This window comes from Vanacampus margaritifer, chromosome 1 (assembly GCF_051991255.1).
Source record: "Vanacampus margaritifer isolate UIUO_Vmar chromosome 1, RoL_Vmar_1.0, whole genome shotgun sequence".
Lineage (NCBI taxonomy): Eukaryota > Metazoa > Chordata > Actinopteri > Syngnathiformes > Syngnathidae > Vanacampus > Vanacampus margaritifer.
Window position 1 is genome coordinate 21,915,841 of NC_135432.1, and position 23,968 is coordinate 21,939,808.

The 23,968-nt window shown below is 38.8% G+C and overlaps 1 protein-coding gene across 11 annotated transcripts in view; it reads left to right on the forward strand.

Annotated features, from left to right (window-relative positions):
• dmd (dystrophin) overlaps window positions 1-23,968 on the forward strand; it is a 146,113-nt gene that overhangs the window by 43,489 nt on the left and 78,656 nt on the right. For 9 of the 11 annotated variants that reach the window (XM_077583341.1, XM_077583371.1, XM_077583351.1 and 6 more), the window contains exons 6-17: window positions 1,587-1,688; window positions 2,338-2,408; window positions 2,648-2,766; window positions 4,353-4,552; window positions 13,178-13,306; window positions 14,774-14,869; window positions 14,944-15,042; window positions 17,461-17,642; window positions 18,269-18,419; window positions 19,647-19,766; window positions 22,650-22,751; window positions 22,925-23,032. In XM_077583341.1, the coding sequence (XP_077439467.1) occupies window positions 1,587-1,688; window positions 2,338-2,408; window positions 2,648-2,766; window positions 4,353-4,552; window positions 13,178-13,306; window positions 14,774-14,869; window positions 14,944-15,042; window positions 17,461-17,642; window positions 18,269-18,419; window positions 19,647-19,766; window positions 22,650-22,751; window positions 22,925-23,032 (1,479 nt within the window). Of the gene's footprint in view, window positions 1-1,586; window positions 1,689-2,337; window positions 2,409-2,647; window positions 2,767-4,352; window positions 4,553-13,177; window positions 13,307-14,773; window positions 14,870-14,943; window positions 15,043-17,460; window positions 17,643-18,268; window positions 18,420-19,646; window positions 19,767-22,649; window positions 22,752-22,924; window positions 23,033-23,968 lie in introns of those variants that run through there. The other 2 variants (XM_077583381.1, XM_077583389.1) reach the window with 2 other exon arrangements.

A 23,968-nucleotide genomic window follows, 5' to 3' on the forward strand; every position in this document is an offset into this window, starting at 1 on the left:
GTGTGCCAGAGTTAGACAGCGCATACACCGTAGCGGTCTTTGTCAAAGCACCCCTCCAATTAAAGTGGAAATGCATACAGTGACCTACGCGAAAATGAGCACCCCCTCCCATTTTCACCTTCTTAGACAACGTTCAGTGGAGACTGGCTAACAAACTGTGTGTGCATCCAATTGTGTTTGAGTGTGTGAGGGGAAACCCTTGACTGCATACTCTATTAATAGATTTAGTTGGTTGTAGGTCTGCAGGAATGAGGGAAGGTGGTCGTGGTGTATATGGCATAGAATTGTGTAGTATTTTTTATTTATTTATTATTTTACACGCTTTCAGCGTGCGTGTAAATTCGCATACACACTTGCCCAGGGAAAGATATAAAAGTAATGTACTTCTGGCCAGTGAAAAATACAACACCTCCTCCTAGGCCCTGAACAAGTGACCCAAATCTGTCACTTGCAACAACCAACCACACACACATACAGGAGATACATGCATGCAAAGATTATTTGCGCTGTTATTTTTTCCTTCATTTTTTTTACACAATAAAATTGTAAACATACTCTATATTTGCCAATGTCAATAAGAAGTCATAAATAAATTAATTAAAAACAGGCAGACAATTAGCATCTACGTGGGGGTTGTGTTACTCTTTAAGCAATGGACGTCTGAATAGAATACCAAAACTCAGACATATATTCTTTATCTTCTGCGAAGAACGGCAAATAGTACTGTATTCGAGAAGCTGAGAGAGGAGCTGAGACTCCAGTACATTACTGTGTAGTATGTGTCTTATATTGTCCCCTGTAGGCCAAAGGGTGCCTATTTTTGTTCAGTTGAGCTATAAAAATACTTTTTAGCGACAAGTGCTTGATGCTAACATGTTTTGACATCATTCGTAGAAACATATGATCATTTGATTTAAAACTCAACATTTTTCCACTATAAGGAAGATCCATGACTCTAAGTAACGGGGTTTTACGAGGCACTACAATCAGCGGCCTCAGCAATGGAGGGAACTAATACTCCAAATCCCCGGCCCCCCTCAGGAAGGATACAAAACTCTACTGTAGGTGTGTAGTTGAAGACTCGATGGGAAAGTGTGCCAGACGTTCGCACCGCAGCTTCACTTTGCTCCTGCCAGGTCTGTCTGGCATCCTCCCCCGCCATCTAATCCGGCTCCAGAGTCAAGATTAGTTGAGAGATCATTCCAAGGGTGGGCAATTAATTTTTCCAAGGGGCCGTATGAGAAACTGGAATGGTTGTCGAGGGCTGCGCCAACATGCTCTCCTCGCTTGTCTTCAATATTAAATATATTTTCAGTGTATAAAGGAGTACTTTTTTTTTTTTTGAAAAGCTGCTATTTTTGTCGATGTAGTGTACGCTTTAGAAATACAAATGTGAAATTCAAAAATTCATTTAAAATGTAGTTTTGTTCAGAATTATCACAGGCTTTCAATGGGCCATGCATTTCTAGTTATCGTTGAATTTTGGAAAACAGTTTATTACCTGTCCCAAGTTAATTGCCCCGGGGATTGTCTATGTGGGTGCGCTGTGCACAAAAACCCTTTTAATCGTGCTTGTGCATTTTCAGGTAAAGGATGTGATGAAGGAGGTGATGGCTGGCCTACAGCAGACCAACAGTGAGAAAATTCTGCTGAGCTGGGTTCGACAGAACACAAGCCAGTACCCGCAGGTCAGTATCATTCAATAGTGCAGTTATGGCAATATTGCTTACATTTGGTTTCTGAGGGTTTGAATTCGACTAAAGTGCTCATTATTGTTCATGATTTTGTATTTGTTACGGCAATCTAGTTTTCTAACAAAAATTTGTTGTCTATTTATAGTAGAAGCTTGGAGAAGAGTACAAGTACCTTAAGAGGATCATATATTTTAACAGTCACCAGAATATTGAATATTGGAGAAAATGACGTGGGTAAAAGTTTTAAAGTATCTGATATTTTATGTTTTGTAGTATCAAATGTTATTTTATTTAATTTAATTTCATGAAAAGATTTTGTGTCTCATTTTTGTTAGCTATACCAACCGGTATCCTTAACTTTATTTATTCTTCCACTTTGTGCTCTGCGGTCCAGGCATTACGTTAGCGAATACGTTCTTTTGATTTCATCAGATTTAAAGATTGCATTTTAATTAGGAAATGTAGTGGAATAAAAGTGAAAGTTGCCAGAAATATAAATAATGAAAAATCTACTCAAATAGGGTGACTTGGAAATTGTACTCTGTTACATTATAAGAATGTGTGTACAATTAGTTGTGTGTCTGGAGTGCCTGCTCACCAAAGATGTGGGTTTTCCCTTCTTGTCTATTGTCTGTGTTCTCAGGTCAATGTGGTCAATTTCTCCAGTAGCTGGAATGATGGGCTGGCGTTCAATGCCCTTATCCACAGCCACAGGTACTGCAGAACATCTGAGTGGGTCTGCTACAGGTCCCTTTCTCTGCCTTTATCTTAAACGCACTGCTTTTAAAATGAGCACATATTATGGGTGGACCCAGGATTGTGTATTTCTGTTTCTTTCTATCGTCTTATTCATTTCTGTAACATATATGCTATACTGTAGAATTCCTAATAAAAATGGAGCAGATTATGAAATAAAATGCCCCCTATGCATTGTCTCCCCCCTCCAACTCAAGACCAGAACTGTTTGATTGGAGCTCTGTGGAGGCCAAGGCGTCAGCGATTGACAGACTGGAACATGCTTTTAGTAAGGCAGAACAACATCTGGGCATCGATAGGCTGCTGGACCCAGAAGGTAACTGACAGGAGCACACACACGCACACACATGCACTGGCAATATTTCCTCGAATAAAGCTACAGGGATTTAGTGCTGGTTTTCTTCTATAATGAGTTTAACTTGAGTTTCTGCCCATGTTTTACACATGTACACACTTAAAACTAATAGGTGAAAACTAATTCAATTTGGGTTGAAATAGCTGCTGGGTCCAAAAGGGATCGCACCAAATGCTGGGTTATTTATACTCACTGCATTGGGTTGAGATGTTCACCCTGCACGTTGGGTCAAGATTTTGATCTAACCATGCTGATGGGTTAAAGTTATTAAAAAAATCGGTTACCAGGTTAGAAGTAGAGCTGTGGTTAAAAATAATACTCATTTTCTTGCCAATGTTTTCTAAGAAGAAGAAGCAACTTTCCCTGGTGAGAAGTCGCAGTAAATCACTTGCATGAGCTTTTTACACAAGATGCCCATCCTGACGCAGTGGCTGTGTAAAAGGGTCTGGAGACCCGACTGGAGGTTACCATTCGCTCTGACAGGCATTTGAACCCTAATTAGCAGCGTTAGCCACTGAGCCATCCAACCACAACCAATATTAAAAATGTTACATTAAATTTACTTAAACTCCAGTGCACAAAAATGGCCACTAGCTTCAGCTCTTCAGCATACCCAAATCTAATCTTCAACCCAATCTGCTGGATCAAAAGCGATAACCCAACCTTGGGCAAAATTAACCCAACCTGTTTAAAATCTCCTGCTACCTGGTTAAGAAAACAACCCAGCATTTTTTAGTGAGTATGTATTTCAGTTATTTATTAGTCACCCAGATCTGCACTAAAAATAACAAACGTCTAGTTTTTGCACACAAAAATATGCTAAATTATTTCCTTACCAAATATAATAAATATACATGGTTTAAAATTGGCTTCCAACCACTGCTTGATTGTTTCTCTTCATCTCCAAGAGAATTGGCCAACTAAGGGCACAAACATCTGTCATTTCAACATTCTAGCCAACAGTCGAAGTGGAAGATGAAAGAACAGAAATGGGAGAAGCAAAAAAAAAAAAGAGGGGCATGCTTCAAAGTTTATCATTACACCAGTGAGTCCACTTTGGTTTGATGATTTGCATTAAAACTGTAAAAAAAAAAAATCCTCAGAAAAACATTAGACTTCTAAAGGGCTCACAATAAGGCAATGAATATACTGTAGTAAACAACTGAAAAGCTTTCATATAACAAATACAATTTTAAAAGGATCAAATGGGGGTTAGTAGCACTCCTTGCATAATAATTACACATAGTCGCTTCATTTGCTATGTTGAATGAAAGATAGTCACTGCATTCATTTTGCATTACTATAAGTGCCAGTTTTTGAAGCAGGGATTTTTTTTTTTTAATGGGAAACCAATCACACACGTTTTACATTTATCATACAACGACTCTACATATTCAGTTTTGTCATTTTTTTCTTTTAAAATTTCTTGGAAAATGAGTGCTTGTGCCAAACTAGTATTAATAAAAACAATGGTCTATGCCAACAAGATGCACAGAGTTTAAGAAATGTAAAATAATAAAACTCTGCTCTCACTTGTCATTGTTCAGACGTGGCAGTGCCTCACCCCGACAAGAAGAGCGTCATCATGTACGTGACGTCGCTCTTCCAGGTGTTTCCGCAGAGCGTTACCATGGAGGCCATCCAGGAAGTGGAGACGTTGCCACGGCCCGCTAGCGCCGCCAGCACATCCCATGTCGTGACGGGAGATCACTACCAAATTCAAACCCAACAGCGCTTCTCCCAACAGGTCTAGCACAAACACACACGCACACACACGATCCACTTCCTTCCATTTGAGCATGTCACACAGATTCCGTTAAGTACATCACAGAGTAGAGCAGCAAATGTACAAAAACAACTTTATTGAATGAAGGAGCATGAGAAATGTGAATACAAGTTAAGGACCCATGTAGCGTTGTGAGGATATGAAAATGTATTGGGGGAAAAAAACCTTAATAATAGAATCTAAAATAAATGGCAAAAACATTTAAACCAACAAAAATACAAAAATCTAAACAAAAAACAAAAACAAACAAACCCTCAAACTAAAAAAAAAAAGATGACACTCCTACCACTACGCATGACTGTACCCAACGCAGTCTTGTCTCCTCACCTGACACCAGTTGAACCAAATATGTTCATCTTGGTCTCATCAGACCACAAAAAATGGTTCGTGTAATCCATGTCCTAAGCGTGCTTTTCTTAATCCAATTTTGAGCTCCCGGTGATCAGAATAATGTGAGAGTGATACCACCAAGTCAAATGACACCAGGGAGGGAAAATGACAAATTTGGCTCAATTTTGACATTTTCACCTAAGAGTGTTCTCACTTTTGTTGCTTAAGGCTGTGTGTTGTATTATTATGAGTAGACAGTAATTTTACACTGTTATATAAATTGGACACTGACTACTTGACATTATAGCAAAGCCTTCAGGTTGCCCCTTGGGAAGATATAATAAAGTATTTACCAAAATGTGAGGTGTATACCACCTTATAGTTTGTCTGTGGAAAGGTCAACACCGACTTTGCCTGTCCTTTGTGACCAATGGCTAACAATGCCAGCATTACGTGTTCCTCATGGCATGTGGCTAATTATTTTCAGAATGAAAGATGATTGATTTTTCTACTCAGCTGTAGAAAAATTGATTTGTATTCTTCCCATTCAATTTCAATTGTTGATTTTTTTTTTTGTGTGTAAGCCATCTCAATCAACAGGCTGTGTCTTGCTTTGCCCTTTGGATAGCATAGGACTGTTTAACATTTTTCAGCGTGCCAGAATAAGTGATGTGGTATGGAGGAACCATTATATGCCCTTTCAAAAGTCGGCAAAAATGTCCTCTCCAATTGGAACCAATTGCCATGGAAACAAAGCTAAACTAACTCAATTGTACGCTGTTAATATTAAAAAGTCCAAATGGGCTTTTCACTTCCAGCTAACTGTCTATAGAAACTAAAGCTTTTTAATCATAGTTCCAATGTTTTGGGACAGCCCTTTTGTCTGATATTACTCTGCAGTACATCCCATCATTGTGTCGTCCCTGCGATTTTGTGCCAAGTAGATTATGCGATTGTTTGTCTGTCTGTTAGCAGGATTAGACAAACTCATTTAGGCCAAGCGGGAGGCACATTACATTTTCAAGGGGATCTGTTCATTCACATTTTATTCACTCAGATCTCATCAGGACCCTTAAAATTTGTCGGAAATTTCGGCGATGCACCCTTAATGCAGATTGTCTCCTTCACCCCAGATAGAAATCCAACTGTCAGCAGAGTGACGAGTGTGCAGCTTGCAAAGACATCAAGTCTGATTTAGCCATGAAGCTGATGAGAAAATTGATTGGGGGATTAAAGGCGTGAGAGGAGCCCTCTTGTTGAGCTTTAATTAAGGCCTCAACTTAAAATAAAAATCGATCACTGCTGCCGCATCTTTCCTCCCCATAACTACTCCATTGCTACAGTTATGCCATCTGAGGTCATCATTTTTTCCGGTAAATTGTCTCTTAAAAGTGTTTATTGTTCCTTGAAGGGTGGTGCCACTTGGATCTTCAAAAATACCTTGACTGTTGAGACGTGTAAAAAAAAAAAAAGTTGTTATGATGCAAAGCAGGAGCAACTCCACATTGTGTGCCACTCTGTGTATGTGAAATGATCAGGTATCCCATAAACATTGAAACGCTGCCGTGAGGTGGGGCCGAGATCAGATTTCCAGCGGCAAATTGGATTCACCGCTTGCGACCTTTACTGTTCAGTAATGCTGAGGTCAGTGTCCCGCTATCACACTGAATCATGGCAGGAGTGAGAGCACTTCCTGGAAGTAATGGCTGGTAATATTATTACCGCTTAGTTTAATGGCTGCATCAGCCCACTGTGCAAGCTCTTGCCGAGGAAAAAAGGTGTCAACTTCCAGAGCCTGTATGGTGAATTAAGATGTCAAGCACAGACATGAAGCGTCGGCACAGACAATTCCTCTACAAAACCGTTGGTGAGGGAGGAGAAACCCCACCCAAAAAACAAGGGTTACTATTATCTGTCTCCCCCCCTCATATGTCATCATCAGAGCGAAGCTGTCACTGCTTCCTTGCATCAGCAACTAGGATGTGAACAGGACCCAAACTTCACATGTTAAGGACTATGGTAACTGTTTAGTCAGCGTTTCTTTTTGCAAAGTGCGCAGTTCTTCAAACAGGAGGCTTCTATTCAGTTGAAGTTTATTGTCAAATCAAGCATAAAACAAACAGATACTTTTGTTCTAAAGTCTGCTAGCTTAATGCTAGCACAAAATGGGAAACGCCATAGACTGGCTTACAAATAGCATCGGTGTTACAACGGATATTTGAGCGCCAACTGTGAACAATACCAACAATTCTGTATAACAGAACTCAAGACATAATTATTTATCCTCTGCAAAGAAAGATTCATATTATAGCGTCTCACAGAGGAGCTAAGACTAAGTCCGAATATTTGTTTCTCTGTATTATACTGTCCCCAGGCAGCCCAAATGCACACACCAGGAGCAGAAAAATAGACATTGAATTGAAGCAAAAATGTAAAGTTACATTTCTTTTCAATTTATTTGATCATGGGCATGAGCCAATATTAGATTCTGAAAGTATAGCAGTGAAGCTATTGAGGCATGACAACATTAAAATAACAGCTGTAAAATTACCTTCTTTTTTTTTATGTGGGTAAATACTTTTTTTTTCATTGAACACAGTATTTAATTTTTAAACAAAATATAGAATAGTTGGAACAGGATATAAGTGTTCCATGTTAAGTTTATATAAATAAATGTTAACTTCATCTGTTTTAATTATTCTTACTACATCACAGTAGCCCATCACTGGTGAGATCTTTACATACCAGGCCGGCAGGCTACTCATGTTGTCCGTGGGGCCAACTGGTACCCCCCAACCCCCTGGCACCATTTGTTTTTCTTTTTTATGACAATGCTCAGTAGTAATCAACAGAGCAAAAACTCATTTTTTTGCAATTTCTTTTCCATCTTGCTCCCTCCCTCCTCCTCCATGCGTAACTGCTCACCGTTCCCCTCATTGTTTGTTCAGAAGGAGAAAAAAAAGTTAATTGGAGGCAATTAACTACAGAGAGGAGGCTTGTTTACACAACTCTGCAAGCAGCCTATCATGTTGTGCCCTACTTAGAAGTCCCCTCATAAAAAGAAAACCAGATAACCAGTGACAGCCAGTATTAGCGGTATTGAAACCTTGACTTTTTAGGTAATCGGCTTATGCGTAATTATGTAATTATTGCTTGTTTTCATTAATTACAATATTTTCTAGGGCTGTTTTTTCTTATTAAAACCTTTTCTGTTGTTGGTTTTATTGGCCGTAATGGATTCATGGCATTTCCATTTATTTCAATGGGGACAGAGGGTTTGAGATGCACGTATTTGGAATTATGAGTATGGCCACAGAATGATTTGAACTCATATCTCAAGGCAACACTGTAACTTCTGCAGGTTAGAGCAATCACACTCTTTGCCGGTTAGCCAAGGGCCAACTGAGGGGTCAGTGTTTTGCTCTTGGTTGCTTGTGGCGGTCGAACGAACTGATCCAGCTTGAAAGAGCCAGCGGAACTAGAGACAGACAAATTATGTCAGGTGAAGAGGAAAGACGGCACACAGGCGACAATGTAGACAAGATTGGGGAGGTGAGTCATAACGCCAGAGGTGCAAACAGAGGGGACTACCTGACTACCATGGTACCCTGGATAGAAGTACTTGGGCACAGTCAGAGCCTCTTCTGTTTAATATGTGAGTCCACTCACTCCACAGTAACTTCCTGTGCAAAATCTTCTTCTCAGGTTTTTCTTCCTCATGCTATCTTTTCTGGAGAGAAAAAAAAGGATCTCGAAACGCAAAAGGCAAAACACACATGCAAAGTGAATCTTTCCGTGCGGGTTGTAGTAAGTTTAATTAACTGTAGCAAATTGCCTCCTCGCCGCAGCTTGGTCATTAACCAGCAGTGTATCATTATCTCAGCAATCTCTTGGCAAGACATTGAGTAAATGTAAATATTTTCTTTCGGTATCTCTAATTAGTGGTGAAATAGAACTTGGTTGTGGTTTTGCCTCCAACTTTCCAAAATAACAGGAACAACCCTTGAAAGCTAGCAAGTTTGATGATAGCGTGATTAGCATGTGCTGCATTTCTGTGCTATGGACTGATCCGAATATAAGTGATCAAAATGACCCTCTTAGTTTCTGGTTAGCCTCTTGTTTCATTTAAAATGAACAGACAGAAAAGCTTGAGCGCTCTAAGTGCCAGAAAAATGAGTAAATGTAATGAGAGGGATATCTTTACATTTCATTAAATGAGCTATGCTGTGTGTCGCTTGGCACTGGATCGACTCACTATGATAGCAAAATTAGCTTCCACTGTTCCACGACCCTGTCATTTGCACACATTTGAAATAAGATATGAAGGGTTTTGTTAACAGATATTTCATCAGGAATCAAATTAGTAGAAGTGTTAATCAAAAACGCTGTGTTTTAAAAGAACAAGTGCTTGTGAGTTGTGTGTTTGGGAATACACAATACTCCCCACCTTACGAACGAGTTAGGTTCCGGACGATCGTTCGTAAGGTGAATTTGTTCGTAAGTTGCTTCAGTGCTATATTTTGTATTATAATTTATGTTTAAAGCCTATATAAGTATATTGAAGGTTTATATAAGTATGTTTAAGGCTTGTACAAGTAACCTGCATTGGTTTGCACTGAAAAAAACTTAATAAAATGGAGAGAATACGTACTGTACTGTACTACGTATGTTAGAGAGAGAGAGCGAGAGACACACGCAGTATGTACATGTACTTAATAAGATAAATAAAATGAAGTTTAACTTACTTTTGGAAGATGTACTCGATGCTTAAGGAGATGATGGAGGAGGAGGAAGAGGAGGATTTTATATCATGAGAGATTCTTCGTCGTCGCTGGAATCGGCTTCAAAAGTTATTTCCTGCTTCATGGGGACCGGCGTTTTCTTCCTCCTCCTCCTCCTCGCCACGTTGCTCAGCCTCCAATGAGCTCTCACAGCGCCAATCGTCGGTATTAGCGGCGGAAAGAAGCACTACGCGCAATACAAAATCGAACTTACAGCATTTCTTTCCAAACATTTTTCGACATACTGTACGCGCAGAAATGTTCGTATGTACCGTTGTTCGTAACTCGAATGTTCGTAAGTAGGGTAGCGTCTGTACAAGAATACAATACTTATTGTTAACAGTAACCATTCTGAGCTCTGGGGGGGGGATCCCATTTGAGAATATTTTGAACTTAGAAGAAGGTGAACCAGTGCCAAAATGTCTGCTACATCATAATCAAGTGTGATGATGTCTAAGACAATAATGCTTTGTTTGGACTTTGATGTCAACATTGAGGATGGCAGAGGCCTCCATGTTGAAGTTTACAGAAAATCTGACTGATTGATACCTACTGCATGACTCTTAGCACCCACCAGAACACAAACTCGAGTTCCAGAAGCGACAAGAGCAACTTGTATTACAATTTTTTTTTTTTTAAGCAACAGATGCAACAACAATGTCATTCTGTATCCTATCTGACAAACGCAGAAGGACTTTTAACCAACACAACATTCCGTTATACTTCAAACCCAATAACACACTGAGACAAAAGGCTGGTACACACCAAAGCACGGACACCCCATAGACAGAAAAGTGATTGGGTGTATGCGGTCCAGTGCAGTGAGGAATCCACTGATGTTTATTGGGGAAACAAAGCAACCACTGAGCAGGACAAAAATGTGCATATTTGGGACAGAAAAGGAGCGACGGTTTGAAAGAGGAGAGAGGTCATGGTACGTTTGAAAGATTTCAAAACAGACACACATACACTACAGACTAGATCATTCCACTTGTAACGAATAACAAACAGGCTTTTAGGTACCTTTACCACCATTGTTACTACTGAATGGAATGTTAATAAAGGAGTTTCTACCCAACAACTCCTGCTCATTGCTGCGCTGGTAACTGTCTCTGCAAGACATTTTAACAACTGTCGTTTTACATCCCAAAAGATTGTTACCATTTGTGGTTTGGGATGTGCCTCTAACTTAGAAGATGAATTTATTGTTTTTCCACACCAACACCCGGACTAGTGTTGACCTAACTAGTCTTATGCGCAAACTATAAAACCTAGCTAGAATGTGAGGTGAAACATCTAATACAACCAGAATCGATTCAGTGGCCTGTTGAATGAAATGACCTTGATGAATGAGAATATTCACAGGCATGTCTGCTATAAACCTTTGTGTGTGCACAGTGAACAAACACCCTCCTTTGTTTCTGTGTATCCACTGCGCTCAAAGGACGGGGTCCTTAGGAAAACGGTGAAAGCTATTTTTGCTATTACAATGACTCAATCGGGGGCAAAAAGGCACAGGGCAATGCTGAGTAGAGCCACCCACCATTTTCTGGAACTTAAAAGTGCCCCCGGTCGGTTGCTGCTGCATAGCACCTGGCGCAGAACGCAGCACATGCTTATCATTAGGGGTGGGAATCTTTGAATGTCTCATGATTCTATTCCGATTTTTGGGCCTGCGATTCGATTCAGAATCGATTTTCTTTTATTCAAAATGATTTGATTGACAATGATTTTTGCTTCAATCTATGGATGTGCAAGGAATTGTAATGATCTACTTCAGTCTGACTCGCTAATGCTAATCAGCGAGCTACTCGCGGCACTTTTATCACTCAAAAGAACGGCTCCACGCTGAAAAAAACCCAACTTGTATTGGAATAACTTGATCGTGACTTTTTCCGTCTACTCTCTAATGTGGCTACAACTTAACAGTGTATTAGACCATGTGGAACCACACTGCCCCTCAGTGGCCAAACCGGGTACAACATGAACAGCGCTCCAAATAAAGGCACACACAGACAAAGGCAAGACAGTATAAAATAATTTAAATAAAATCGATTCTGGGACATTTAAAATCGATTCTGAATCATACTAAATGAGAATCGCAATTCTTATGAGAATTGATTTTTTGGCACACCCCTACTTATGCTATCGTCAAACTTATTTTGTTAGCGTTATGTGGAAAGTTGAAGGCAAATACCACCACTAAGTTGTAATCACGAGAGACGCTTCATTAACAGGAATTATAGAAATCTCTTCCCTGTTTATTGTGGGAATGCTGAAGCTTGCTTCAAAAATTCACATCTCCCGGGGTATATAGTATATCATCTGATTCCACATTGCTTACAATATTCACACAATTTAACGTTAAATATCAACCTTATCCCCATTCATTTTCAATGGGACCGACACTGAACTTTCCACGCCCACTTCCATATTTAAACTGATCATCATCATTGCCAGGTGTCTGATACTGCTCGGTGGCACAGTTAGTAAAGTGCATTGTCCAGTTATTAGGAGGTTGCAGGTTCAGTTCCCACCTCCGACTGTACATTGCAAATATATCCATGGCCGTTATGCTAAGTAATATACATGTATACCAACTAGCTATCATATCATGAAATGGATTATAATTTCACTAAAATGATCAAACGCATGTTACATTTCAGCATCGGATGACACTCTTCAAAATAATTACGCCATTAGCCATGAATTTGAACAAGTCAAGTTAGGTCAGCGCTTGGCGCAATTGCCTGCCCCCATGGAGAACCTGGGTTCTAACTCTGCTTGGAACACATTTTAGTACATTCGATAATTCGATATTAACTGACTATCATATCAGGAAATTGATTTTAGTTTCACTGGAATGATTAAATGCGTTAGCTTTCAGCATTAGATGACACTTTTCAAAAATAAATACGCCATTAGCCATGAATTTGAACACATCAAGTTTGCTCAGTGCGTAGAGCAATTGCCTGCCCCTATGGAGAACTTGGGTTCAAACCCTACTTGGACCACATTTTAGTACATTCGATGGTTCAATACCAACTGACTATCATATCAGGAAATTGATTATAATTTCTCTGAAATGATTAAATCCCTCCTTAGATTTTAATTTAATTTTTTTTTTTGCAAGTTTTCTTTTTATTCATTTTTCACTTAACTACAAATAATTATTTTATTTATTTTTTTTTACAATGTATCTTTCAATTTACACATGCTTTCCAATCTTAGCATTCAGCTAATAGCATTCAGCTTTTCAGAAATTGCACTTTATCTATGCATTTTCATTAATAATTAATTTGACATTCAAATGGAAACAGCGCTGACGTCCTGGTATTCATATTTGTTTTCCATTTTTTTCCGTTCTTTTCTCTGTCTTTTGTCTGCCTGCACCCCCCATGTGCCTTTTGTGTTGCGCATTCTCTGCCTTTACCGTCTTGTATGCGTCCAACTGTGTCCTCTGTCTGGCTCTCAGATCACAGTGAGTGTGGCTCAGGGTCGAGTGCAGAGTCCCTCCTCTCAGCCTCGCTATAAAAGCTATGCCTACACCCAGGCGGCCTATGTCAAGTCTCCTGAGCAAAAGAGGAGGCGCTTTACTGATCAGGTCCGTGTCTCACCACGCTAACACCTCATACTGGATGTCCATCTGTCTGTGTTTTTATTTTTGCTGTGTATGTTTATCATCAAAGCCTTAAGTCCTAGCATATATCTTGTCATCGTATTTGCTGAGCGATAGACTTACACACTAATGCTAATAAGCAACTCTTTATGGTTACTGTATGTGTATTTTACATTTTTTTGTTAATTCCATGTCTATAAATTCAATAGGTGACTGTTTAGTTCTGGACTTTTTTTTCCCTCAAATGTCAAAACTCCAATGTCTCTTTTGGCTATGCATACAATATGCATATTTGGTATCTGTGGATACTTTGGATTCTTGGTTTGTGTGAACCTCAAAACAAAACGGGGGGGAATAAAATAAAAAATAAGGAAGATATTTTTTAAGCTTAAAATGTATTAGAATTTGAATCGTTTAAACAACGGGATATTTATAGGGGCTCACAAAACAATTGTAAGATAATTACATTTAGTCTTGTTTACTGAAGAGGAACTAACTACGCAGTGAGGTGTAATGACTTCAAAAATATGTTTATGTTCATGAGAGGTAAGCGAGTCATTTTGTTAAGTGAATTTCCAAGCAGTGGGTTGTTAAGCACTATAAAAGTAATACAACTGCTACTATTAACAGAAAATAACTTGAGATTTAATCTGCCCCAAAGCACCACGTCATGTTTGTAGAGCAGTTTGAGAATTCACAAGAATATTATTATACATCATATCACATTTTGTTTGTTAAAAAAAATGTAATCCCTTTGTGTGCACATTTAAAGTATTAAGCAGTTTTGTGGGATAGCATTTTTGTAAATGCTGGACTTGGTGGGGGGAAATATAGTAATTATTTGATCTCCTGTTGAATTTGCTCACCAAAATAAATGAACTGTCTCCAATGATTATCGTTGTTTGTTTATATATGGTTAAATAAAGTAAACAAAAAACAATCTAAAAGCTACAGCAGAGAGGATCAACTTTAAAGAAGTGTTGCCGTCTTAGTGATTCGTGACCGTATTCAGCGACTTTTCTGACCCAGCGAGCATTTTTCAAGAATTCCTGCTAAGAAACAGACAACATGAGAGGAATATTTTTCACATGGTGCCCATTTACATGTTTCTAAAGCAGCGATTTATCCACATTGTGGCATCTCGGGGCGCTATAGAAAGAGCATCAATAGCAGCACCATTACCTAACAGATTTGAACTCAAACAAAGCGTGTCTCATGCGTAATGGGGGAGTTATTACTGTTGCAGTCCTACTTTACACATGACTTTTAGTATTTCAGCTCAGCCCCTGCATCTATTAGCTTCCACACGCAATTGGCAACTGGGAACAGTGAAATGCAATTTGTTTTTCAATGTGTCTCTTTTCTTTTTCCTATTGCGTCCTGCTCTGTTTGTCCCTCTGTAATCCACATCCTCCCCACCACCTTCCGCCACCTGCCTGCTTCACTCTCCAGTTTCTGAGTCCCAGCCAAGAGGAGCTGCAGCGAGGCCTCAGTCCTTTGCCTCCCGGCTCCACCAGTCTGGAGTCTTACCAAGCGGCCTTGGAGGAGGTACGCTAAATGAAAACGACTGGCTTTGTGGTTTGTGGTCTCTTTTCATGGGTATTTGAACTGCGAATGTCAAGGTTCTGACGTGGTTGCTGTCGGCTGAAGATGGACTCCAGTCCCAGCCCCCCATCTCAAACAACGTGGAGGAGGTCAAGGAGCAGTTCCACACACATGAGGTGAGGATATTGACGTAGGTCTGTAGCGGGAAACTCGGGGGGGAAAAAAAAAAACAAGAGAAAAATGTGTTGAATTTTGTTGAAGTTGGTTGAAGATGCAGGTGGCATCCTCTTTTTTTTCTTTCTTTCTTTTTTTTTTTTCCAGGAGAGCTCAGTATTGTTCATTCGATTTGACATCATCATTGCTCTCCTTTTAAAAAAATAATTAAATTAAAAAAATAAATACATTTTTAAAAAAAATGATTTTTTTTTCTCGTTTTTTTTTTTTTTTAAAATATATATACATATATATATACATCCATCCATCCATCCATTTTCTTGGCCGCTTTTCCTCACTAGGGTCGCGGGGGTGCTGGAGCCTATCCCAGCTGGCTTCGGGCAGTAGGCGGGGTACACCATGAACTGGTTGCCAGCCAATCGCAGGGCACACAGAGACGAACAACCACACTCACATTCACACCTAGGGACAATTTGGAGTGTTCAATTAACCTGCCATGCATGTTTTTGGAATGTGGGAGGAAACCGGAGTACCCGGTGAAAACCCACGCAAGCACGGGGAGAACATGCAAACTCCACCCAGGAAGGCCGAAGCCCGGACTCGATCTCACGTCCTCTGCACTGGGAGGCGGACGTGCTAACCAGTCAGCCACCGTGCTGCCCTATATATATACATATACACACACATATATATATATATATTTTTTTTTTTGTATGTGGGTGAGCATGTGCATGTGCGTGCGTGTGTGTATTCATCAGTTCACCTAAAGCCCATTAAAAAAAAATCCCATACTAATAATATAATATAATAATAAATTGCCAAATAAATTGCAGGTGGCATCCTCAATGTCAGTGATCCTCAACCACTGGGCCGGGCCGCGGCCGACTGCACAGTTGAAAGAATAAAAAAACTCCCTGCTTTATTTATTATTTGAAACTAAAAAAAATATTTTATTTTGACATTTTTACATCTGTCTATGAAGGCTTCTTGATCGATGTCAAGATGCTAATTCGTGTTGCGCTGATACTAAATCCACAAGCTAGCAAAATGAGTCAACAAACATTATTGGGAAGTTTGTTTGCAACACGAAAAAGGCCCAGTGGTGAGACGAAACAAGAGCTTATGACCAAGAAGAAAGAGGAAAGTGCATTCGCAAGACAACTGCTGAAAATTTGGATTTACGGCGACAGGTGATTCTCACGCACGATATGCGGCGAGCAGCTCTCGATTTAGCATTATGTTGGACTTTCATGGACTTTATATGCATTCTTCGGTATCTTGTTATGTTGCCGCATAACAGTATATGTTATATATAGTTGCGTAAAAATGTGGCTTCACATTTATTGTTACAGTATATCCACATAAGACCACAGTTTTTGTGTTGCCTGTATCATTCATGATAAGTTGTTGTTACCCTTTTTATGGTGTTTGTGCTGCTAGTACAGGTACTTAAGATGGATTTGGATTTGTGGTCGTAGTATTTTATTAATCACCCTTCACACCCCGCGGTTGCCATGCAGTCCGCGAAAGTGGACTTGTATGAACTGGTCCATGGCAGAAAAAAAGTTGAGGACCACTGCTCTAGGGTTATTCACCCACAGTCCTCAATAAACTCCGGTCGTTTTTTTTTTCACAAGAAATTATCTATATATTCCAGTTGAACATTCTGGTGTCGTGATGTATGTTATAACTCTTTAAACAACAAATATTTGATCATGAACAGTACTTTAACAAACGTCTAATATTACTGGAAGGAGATGCACACTTAATTAAAGCACAAAATCATGATGCACAATAAAGTTATTTTATTAAGTACAACACTGCAATGTTTTTTTAAATTATTAAGAACATTTTTTTAGTTTTTTATTATGGGGGGCTGAAATTGACTCATGGCATGTCTATTCATTTCAATGGGGAAAGGGGATTGTTGTGACTCGTGTTTCAAGTTACAAGCCTGGTCACAGAATGAATTAAACTTCTAAGTCAAGGCACAACTGGATTTTGGTTTATAGTGTTTTATAGTTTACAAATACAGTGCTATTTTTAAAACTTTTGTTGCTTTGGTGGGCTGCAACTAATGACATCTGCATTCATTTCAATTGGGAAAGTGAACCCTTCTCAGCTATCAAACGTGCAATGGTTAGCTGTTAAAATACATTTTTATTCATAAACACTTTGAAACACGAGCTCTCCAGATTCAATGAACCCTGACTATTGAGCTCTCTGAAGATCATATACTGTACGAGTAAAGTGCTTCAAAATGAGACAAGGGCGGGTTAATGTATTATGAGAGCACTTAAAACAAATGGAGTCAGGTCATTTAGTGTGGAGTTGTAGGAGCGCCGCTATCAGTTAATTAGCTCTAACGAGCAGAACTTTTCTGCAATGGTGAAGTGTTTTGTTGCCTATCGTCTTCACAGGGCTACATGGTGGAGCTCACAGCGCACCAGGGTAGCGTCGGGCGTGTCCTCCGGGCCGGCGCCGCCTTACTGGCTGAAGGGAACCTGAGCGAGGAGGAGGACACTGAAGTGAGGGAGCAGATGAACCTACTGAACTCTCGATGGGAGCACCTGCGGGTGGCCAGCATGGAGAGACAAAGCAGGTGCTCACATGCTCAAACCCCACATGACAATAACCGGTGCTGGTGCGGAATGTTTTTTTTTAAGATTGTTGTGGCCTACTACTAACAACTTGAATTTGCTTCAACTTTTATAAAATGGTGTGATAACAGTTGGGCTGTTCAAGAGGGTTTTTTTTGTCATTGTTGTTTTGCATTGAAATTTTGAAAAGGAAGTACAAATATATAAAAACAGTAACCCCCCAAAGTTTAGATGAGACATGATTTTTATAGCGTTATGGCACTCATGGGCCAACATGCTTTTTAAAGTCATACAATATTTTTTTTCTCCAAAAGAGCAAATTTATCATCTCACAATATACATCAATAATCATTCCCAAAGATGGACATTATAAAATGAATGTTAGGTGTAAAAAGCAGGATTGAAGATTAGACATTCAGTAATCTTCAGCAAAAACTAAGATGAGCTTGAAATGGGTCTACTTACTGATTTCACTCTTCTTTCAAATTTATAGTGTACCACCATCTAGTGGTTGAGAGTGACATTACACCTAAAATAAACAGGAGGCAGAACGAAATTGAGTTATAACTGGACCCCAAAAAAGAACGCCGTCAAATAGTGGGAACTGAAACTTACCATTTCTCAACAGACTCCACCAGGTCCTCATGGACCTCCAGCACAAGCAACTGCAGCAGCTCACAGACTGGCTGGACGCAACTGAGGTGCGGGTGAAGAAGATGGAGGCTCAGCCGCTTGGTCCTGACTTGGAGGACGTTAAGCACCAAGTAGAAGAGCACAAGGTGGCAACCTTTGTTTTATATACAGTATATGTATACATTAGTGGTGCAACGGATCACAAACGTCACGGTTAGGATCAGATCACAGATTTGAGTCATGGATTGGATCGTTTTTGGATCAGCAAAAAAAAAGAAAAAAGGATGAATATTACTTTGTCTTCATTTATTTTGTAAAACGCTTTCCCATTTAAAAAAGAAAAATCTATTCAAAATGTCTAATATAGCCGTTTAGGATTTAGAAACGCAACTTTAAGTGCAATATGAGGCAGAAACATTCTTATTTTTGCATGGTCCATGTGTAAAATAACAAGGTATTAATGGCTTAAAGTTGTCTTCCTACAATATAAACAGCTATGTTTGACATTTTGAGTTGAGCAAAAGTGTTTTATAAAATAAATGAACACAAAGTTCTATTTATCTAAAAAAAAAAAAAGACAACCTGCATCCCCTTTCTTTAGACATGGCCTTGGTCCAGAATGATGAAAAAGAATTAAAGTAAGCCATGTACCAGCTGTCAAACTCACTTACCAGCCAGACACTCGTTAGTAATGCTAACAGCTAGCAGCAAGCCACTTACGTCGGAGACTTCTGTTGTATCATACAATGACGGCATAATTAAGTAGCGGTTTCTCAGCCTGCTAAATAAGCGATTGAACATGTGTTAGCGTTGTGTTGATGTTGGTCGCAACAAAAATGTCAATCAAAACTACGACCAATAACTCCTAAACGTCTAAAAGGGAAGTCACGCTAGCCATCACGCCACGACGTGAGCCAACTTCAAAGTAAAAGTGTACTAAGGCTATTTGCATTGGCGTCATTGTATTACTGTATGAGGTAAACATTTGAAGTTAGGCTTAGCGTGTTACGTTGAGTATGTTTCAGCTTCCTTGACATGTCAGAATGGTATCGACTGTGAATGCGCACATTGTTTTCTGTTTTGTTTTGTTTCCCCCACCAACCAATCCGCGGATCGTACGCACCACTAATGTATATACGTGTATTTTGTTTATTTATATAGTGTTTGTTTTCCAAATTCTTCATCCCTACTATAAATTATGTATCTTTTTTCAGCTGTCTAACCTGTATATCAACTTTTTTTTTTATATTCTGTAAGATTTGTTTTTTTAATGTACAATATGTACCTTAGTTCAATAAAGTTTGGGAAACACTACATGAAATGAAGCTACATGTAGAAAACACGAAAAACTCAATTGTAAGTATTCTCTGCAGCTTTTGCAGGAAGACCTGGAGCAGGAGCAGGTACGGGTCAACTCGCTGACCCACATGGTGGTGGTGGTGGACGAGACCAGCGGCGACAGCGCCACAGCTGCCTTAGAGAGTAAACTTCAGGCAAGTTGGAGTGGCACTTCTTTATTACAGACTTGATAATAGTCCAGAAAAAAAAAACCTCATTCTGGAACTATTTGGAGCAGATCTGTTACTGACACAATAGTAATGCCAGTGTGGTAAATAATTCACTCACATAAAACAATTGCGAACCAGAACACGTGCCAGAGATGCTGCATATAATCACACACATATATTAAGTGCTGTTTTTTGTTTCAAGAAGAGCCTTTGTTGTGTTACCGCCTGCAGAGCGCTTTATTGCAGAATGGAACATAAGTGAGCTAAATAGATTAGAAGGCTAGGAAGGGAAAAATGCAAATACGTAAAAGTTGGCTTCTTCAGGTTTCCCCCGCTGTGTCGTGGCATTTTTTAGGAAGATGTTTCGACTCTTAAATCTCGGTTGCCTCATAGTTTTGGACATTCATGGCCTTGTGTCTTTTTTTTTCATCCACAACTTGATTTAGGGGCCATTTTGCACAAGACAGCTTTTTAACTGGGAAAAAACCCTAAAAAAACAGCCAGAGCCTGACATGTTGATTGTTTATGTTAAAAATGGAGGACATGTTTGAGAGCATCTCAACCAAAACAAGTTAGAAAAGGGATTGTCCAGTACAGTCACAGTACTCATATTTTTCAAACACTTAAGATTTTAAACTCACACATACTGTACATTGATGAACGATATTCAAAAGCAGTGTTAGGTAAGGTGCTTCCAAAACTTTCTCCAGTAGTAGTGGTGGTAGTAATAGTAGTTAGTGACGTTACAATAATCTAGTACTGTATATATTACTCTGTTAGTCTTGAATTGCAAAAACAATTACATGACATTCTGAAGCATTGCATTTAACGAATATATTGCTGGTTTTCAACAAAACAACAAATAGCAAATGATTCCTGATTACTCAGGGTTGAATGATGAAACTGATTATTGCTTTTGTAAGATAACACTATTAACAAAAGAAAATAGGGAGGACAAGCACTTGGTACTTGTACTGGCCCAAACTACGGTCCAGCTGCCATTTGCAACTCGCCATTCATTTTTAACATCCCTTGTCATATAGATGTACTTCTTACTTTCTATACTGGAAGACAATTAGGCAGGACAAACAAATACAAAGAACAAATGTGTTCTCATCTCTCATCTTCCGCTAATCATGTCACTTAAATGGTAACAACATTTCTATTCCCAACACCTCGATGAATATGGATGATTCAATTACAGCTACCAATGGGAATTGAGAATTTGGCGATACTGGGCCGACTCCTTATCGATTCTAGGAAAAGCAAAAATACAAATGGCTTTCTCTGCTTTAGTTTAATATATTCCACTTTGAATAGAAGATACACCATATCCAGTATGCACCTATAATCTGAAATGCATCATTAGGGAGAAAATTAGGAGACTTACTTCTCAAAGTATGTCAAGAGACCAAAAAGTTTAATGCAGTTTGTGCGTACCGTGTAAAACATCAGAGTGCCTTAGGAAATTGTGCAGTTCCACAGGTCTTAAAAAAAAAAGAGAGAAATATTTTGATTTTTAAGTCCAACTGATAATACAACTGGAAACGTGTCTGAGAACCGTCAAAGGAGAGCTTCTAACTTTCATCCTTCCTACCGGGATATCAGCTCTCTCTTAATCAACCAAGTATAGATTTGTATATATTTTTTGCAGTGGAAATGTTTCTCAACATGTGGTATATTTGCAAATATTTACAGTGCTCCATTAGTATCCTACTTGATCTAAAACTCATTCGGACATAAAATAGAATTGTTCTAACACCCTCATCACGATTATAGAAACCCACTTTTTAGAAACTGCAACCTTCACAGCAGGATGGACACTTTTTTTTTTCTCAACAATTTTTTCTTCTCCCCGCTCTTCATTCTTGGTATGAAGTGAGCCCAATCACGGCTGCAAAAAAGAGGAATCTATAAGTGGAATCATCATTCAGGCAAACTAATGCCTAGTAGGAATCAAATTACAAAGAATGACTGGGTTTTTGATTTCCCAAGCCTAATTACAGTCACAATTGTTTGGTCCATTTTATACCCCGTGTCTAAATAATCTGACTACAGATTGCTCTCATTTTGGCTCAGAATGTGATGTGATTCTGCTGCTGCTCAATGCAGGGGCAAAGTATATTCTAAAGTAATACAGCTACTCAAATATTTGGAAAAATCCTTGACTTTTTGCCTCATGAGCAGACTGCTTTTTACTAAATAAAATAATATAATTGTGTTGCAAAATTTTACCTACACGGGTGGATTGGATTGGTTTTAGCATGTTAAAGGGGAAGTCAACGTTAAACATTTCTTGACAGGAATATGTTATAATTCACCTCACTAGTCTAAACATGACATTCTAATTAATATTACATTTGTGGAATATGGATTCTGCAGCAAAATCCAGCCATGTTTCTCCATTTTAGGGGGCGGCCATTTTGCCACTTGCTGTCGACTGAAGATGACATCACAACTGGCAAAATGGCTGCCTTCTGAAACCTGCTGGATTTTGCTGCTTAACTCATAATCCTCTAAGGCAATATTAACCAGAATGGCATATTTAGACAAGTGGGACTGCATAGAAAAAATTATTGTCAAAGTTAAAGTGTCTGTTGCATTATTTCTTTCTTCTTCTTTTTTATGCAGCTCTTGTAAGAAAAGTTTTAGACTTCTCTGTTTAAAAGGTATCCAGTGCAAGATCATGCTCCCTTTTGTCCCTTCAGGAGAGCAGTCACCCTCCAAATTAGGCAGCTGTAAGAATTTAATTGGCACGTGACAAAAGTGTAACGACATTGTGAGCCTCTAGGGCACGCTGATGGAAAACTGGAATGTTGTAGTCTCTCCGGTGAGCTATTTTGAGAGTAAATGTGTGCATGCATGCAGGTGCTAGGTGACCGCTGGGCAGCCATCTGTAGATGGACAGAAGAACGCTGGATTCTGCTACAAGAGATTTTATTGAAATGGCAACACTTCACAAATGAACAAGTACGCTCTGTGTGCACGTGGCTTGTTTTATTCTTGAATTTTACATGACCCGCTTCATGTGGTCCCTATCTATGTTTAATATTTTTCCCAGGATATTGATTTTGTTTTTGGTGTAATATTACAGTGAATATAAAACCGCCACATTCTGTTGTTTCCTTTTTCCTTTCCATTAGTCTTTATTCGACTCATGGCTGACTCAGAAGGAGGAATTGGTTCGCTCGATCAAGACTCCCGGTGTAAAGGACCACGCCGCCACAATGGCCTGTCTCCGCCATCTTGCTGTGAGTCAAGCAGAATCCTAATCCTTGAGTTTAGGGTTATCTATTGTGTTAGATGAAAATAGCAACTTCAATTGTTCATATGACAAACTTGTTTACAAAAAGGGGAATAGTGTCTGTGTTGTGGACATAGATAGAACAGCGATTCCCAAAGTATCTAGATGCTCTCCCTAGTGGTACATGAAAAAAAATCCCTTAACTTATTCACTGCCATTGACGGCTATAGACGTCAAAAATTCATTTGAACTATTTCTATTAGTTTAACATTTTTTCCACTTCTGTTAACACGAGTATGAAAACCTAGAAAAAAAGTATTGTACATGTAGAACAGATATAAAATTAGTGATTAATCGTGAGTTAACTATTGAAGTCATGCGATTAATTACAATTAAAAAAATTAATCGCCTGACGCCCCTAATTTTTAACAATATATATATATATTTTTTTTAAAGATTATTTAAAAAAATGTCTAAGTTTTCATACTCTTGTTAACAAAAGTGGGAAAAAAATTAAACTAATAGAAATAGTTCAAATGAATTTTTGACGTTTATAGGCATCAATGGCAGTGAATGAGTTAATTAAATGTTGTTGTTTTTTAAATCCAATACAATACATTGATGAAGGAGAGTTCAGTACAACACCTTTGTTTTATTTTTTTCAGAACTGTTTATTTTCCAATATTTTTATTTACTACAGGTACAATTTGTAATTAACATTTACTGTATGTCCTATAAATTATAACTTAAACGTTTGTATATATATATTGGACATGTTCCTCCATTTAAAGGGATACTTGACTCATTGAGCCATTTTCAGCAGCAAAATATATATTTTGTCCAAAATGAATTTGGTAACGTCATTATTTTTCATGTACAATTAATACCTTTAAATACAAATGTTTCCACTTGCTGTCGACTGAAGATGGCATCACCTGTGCTG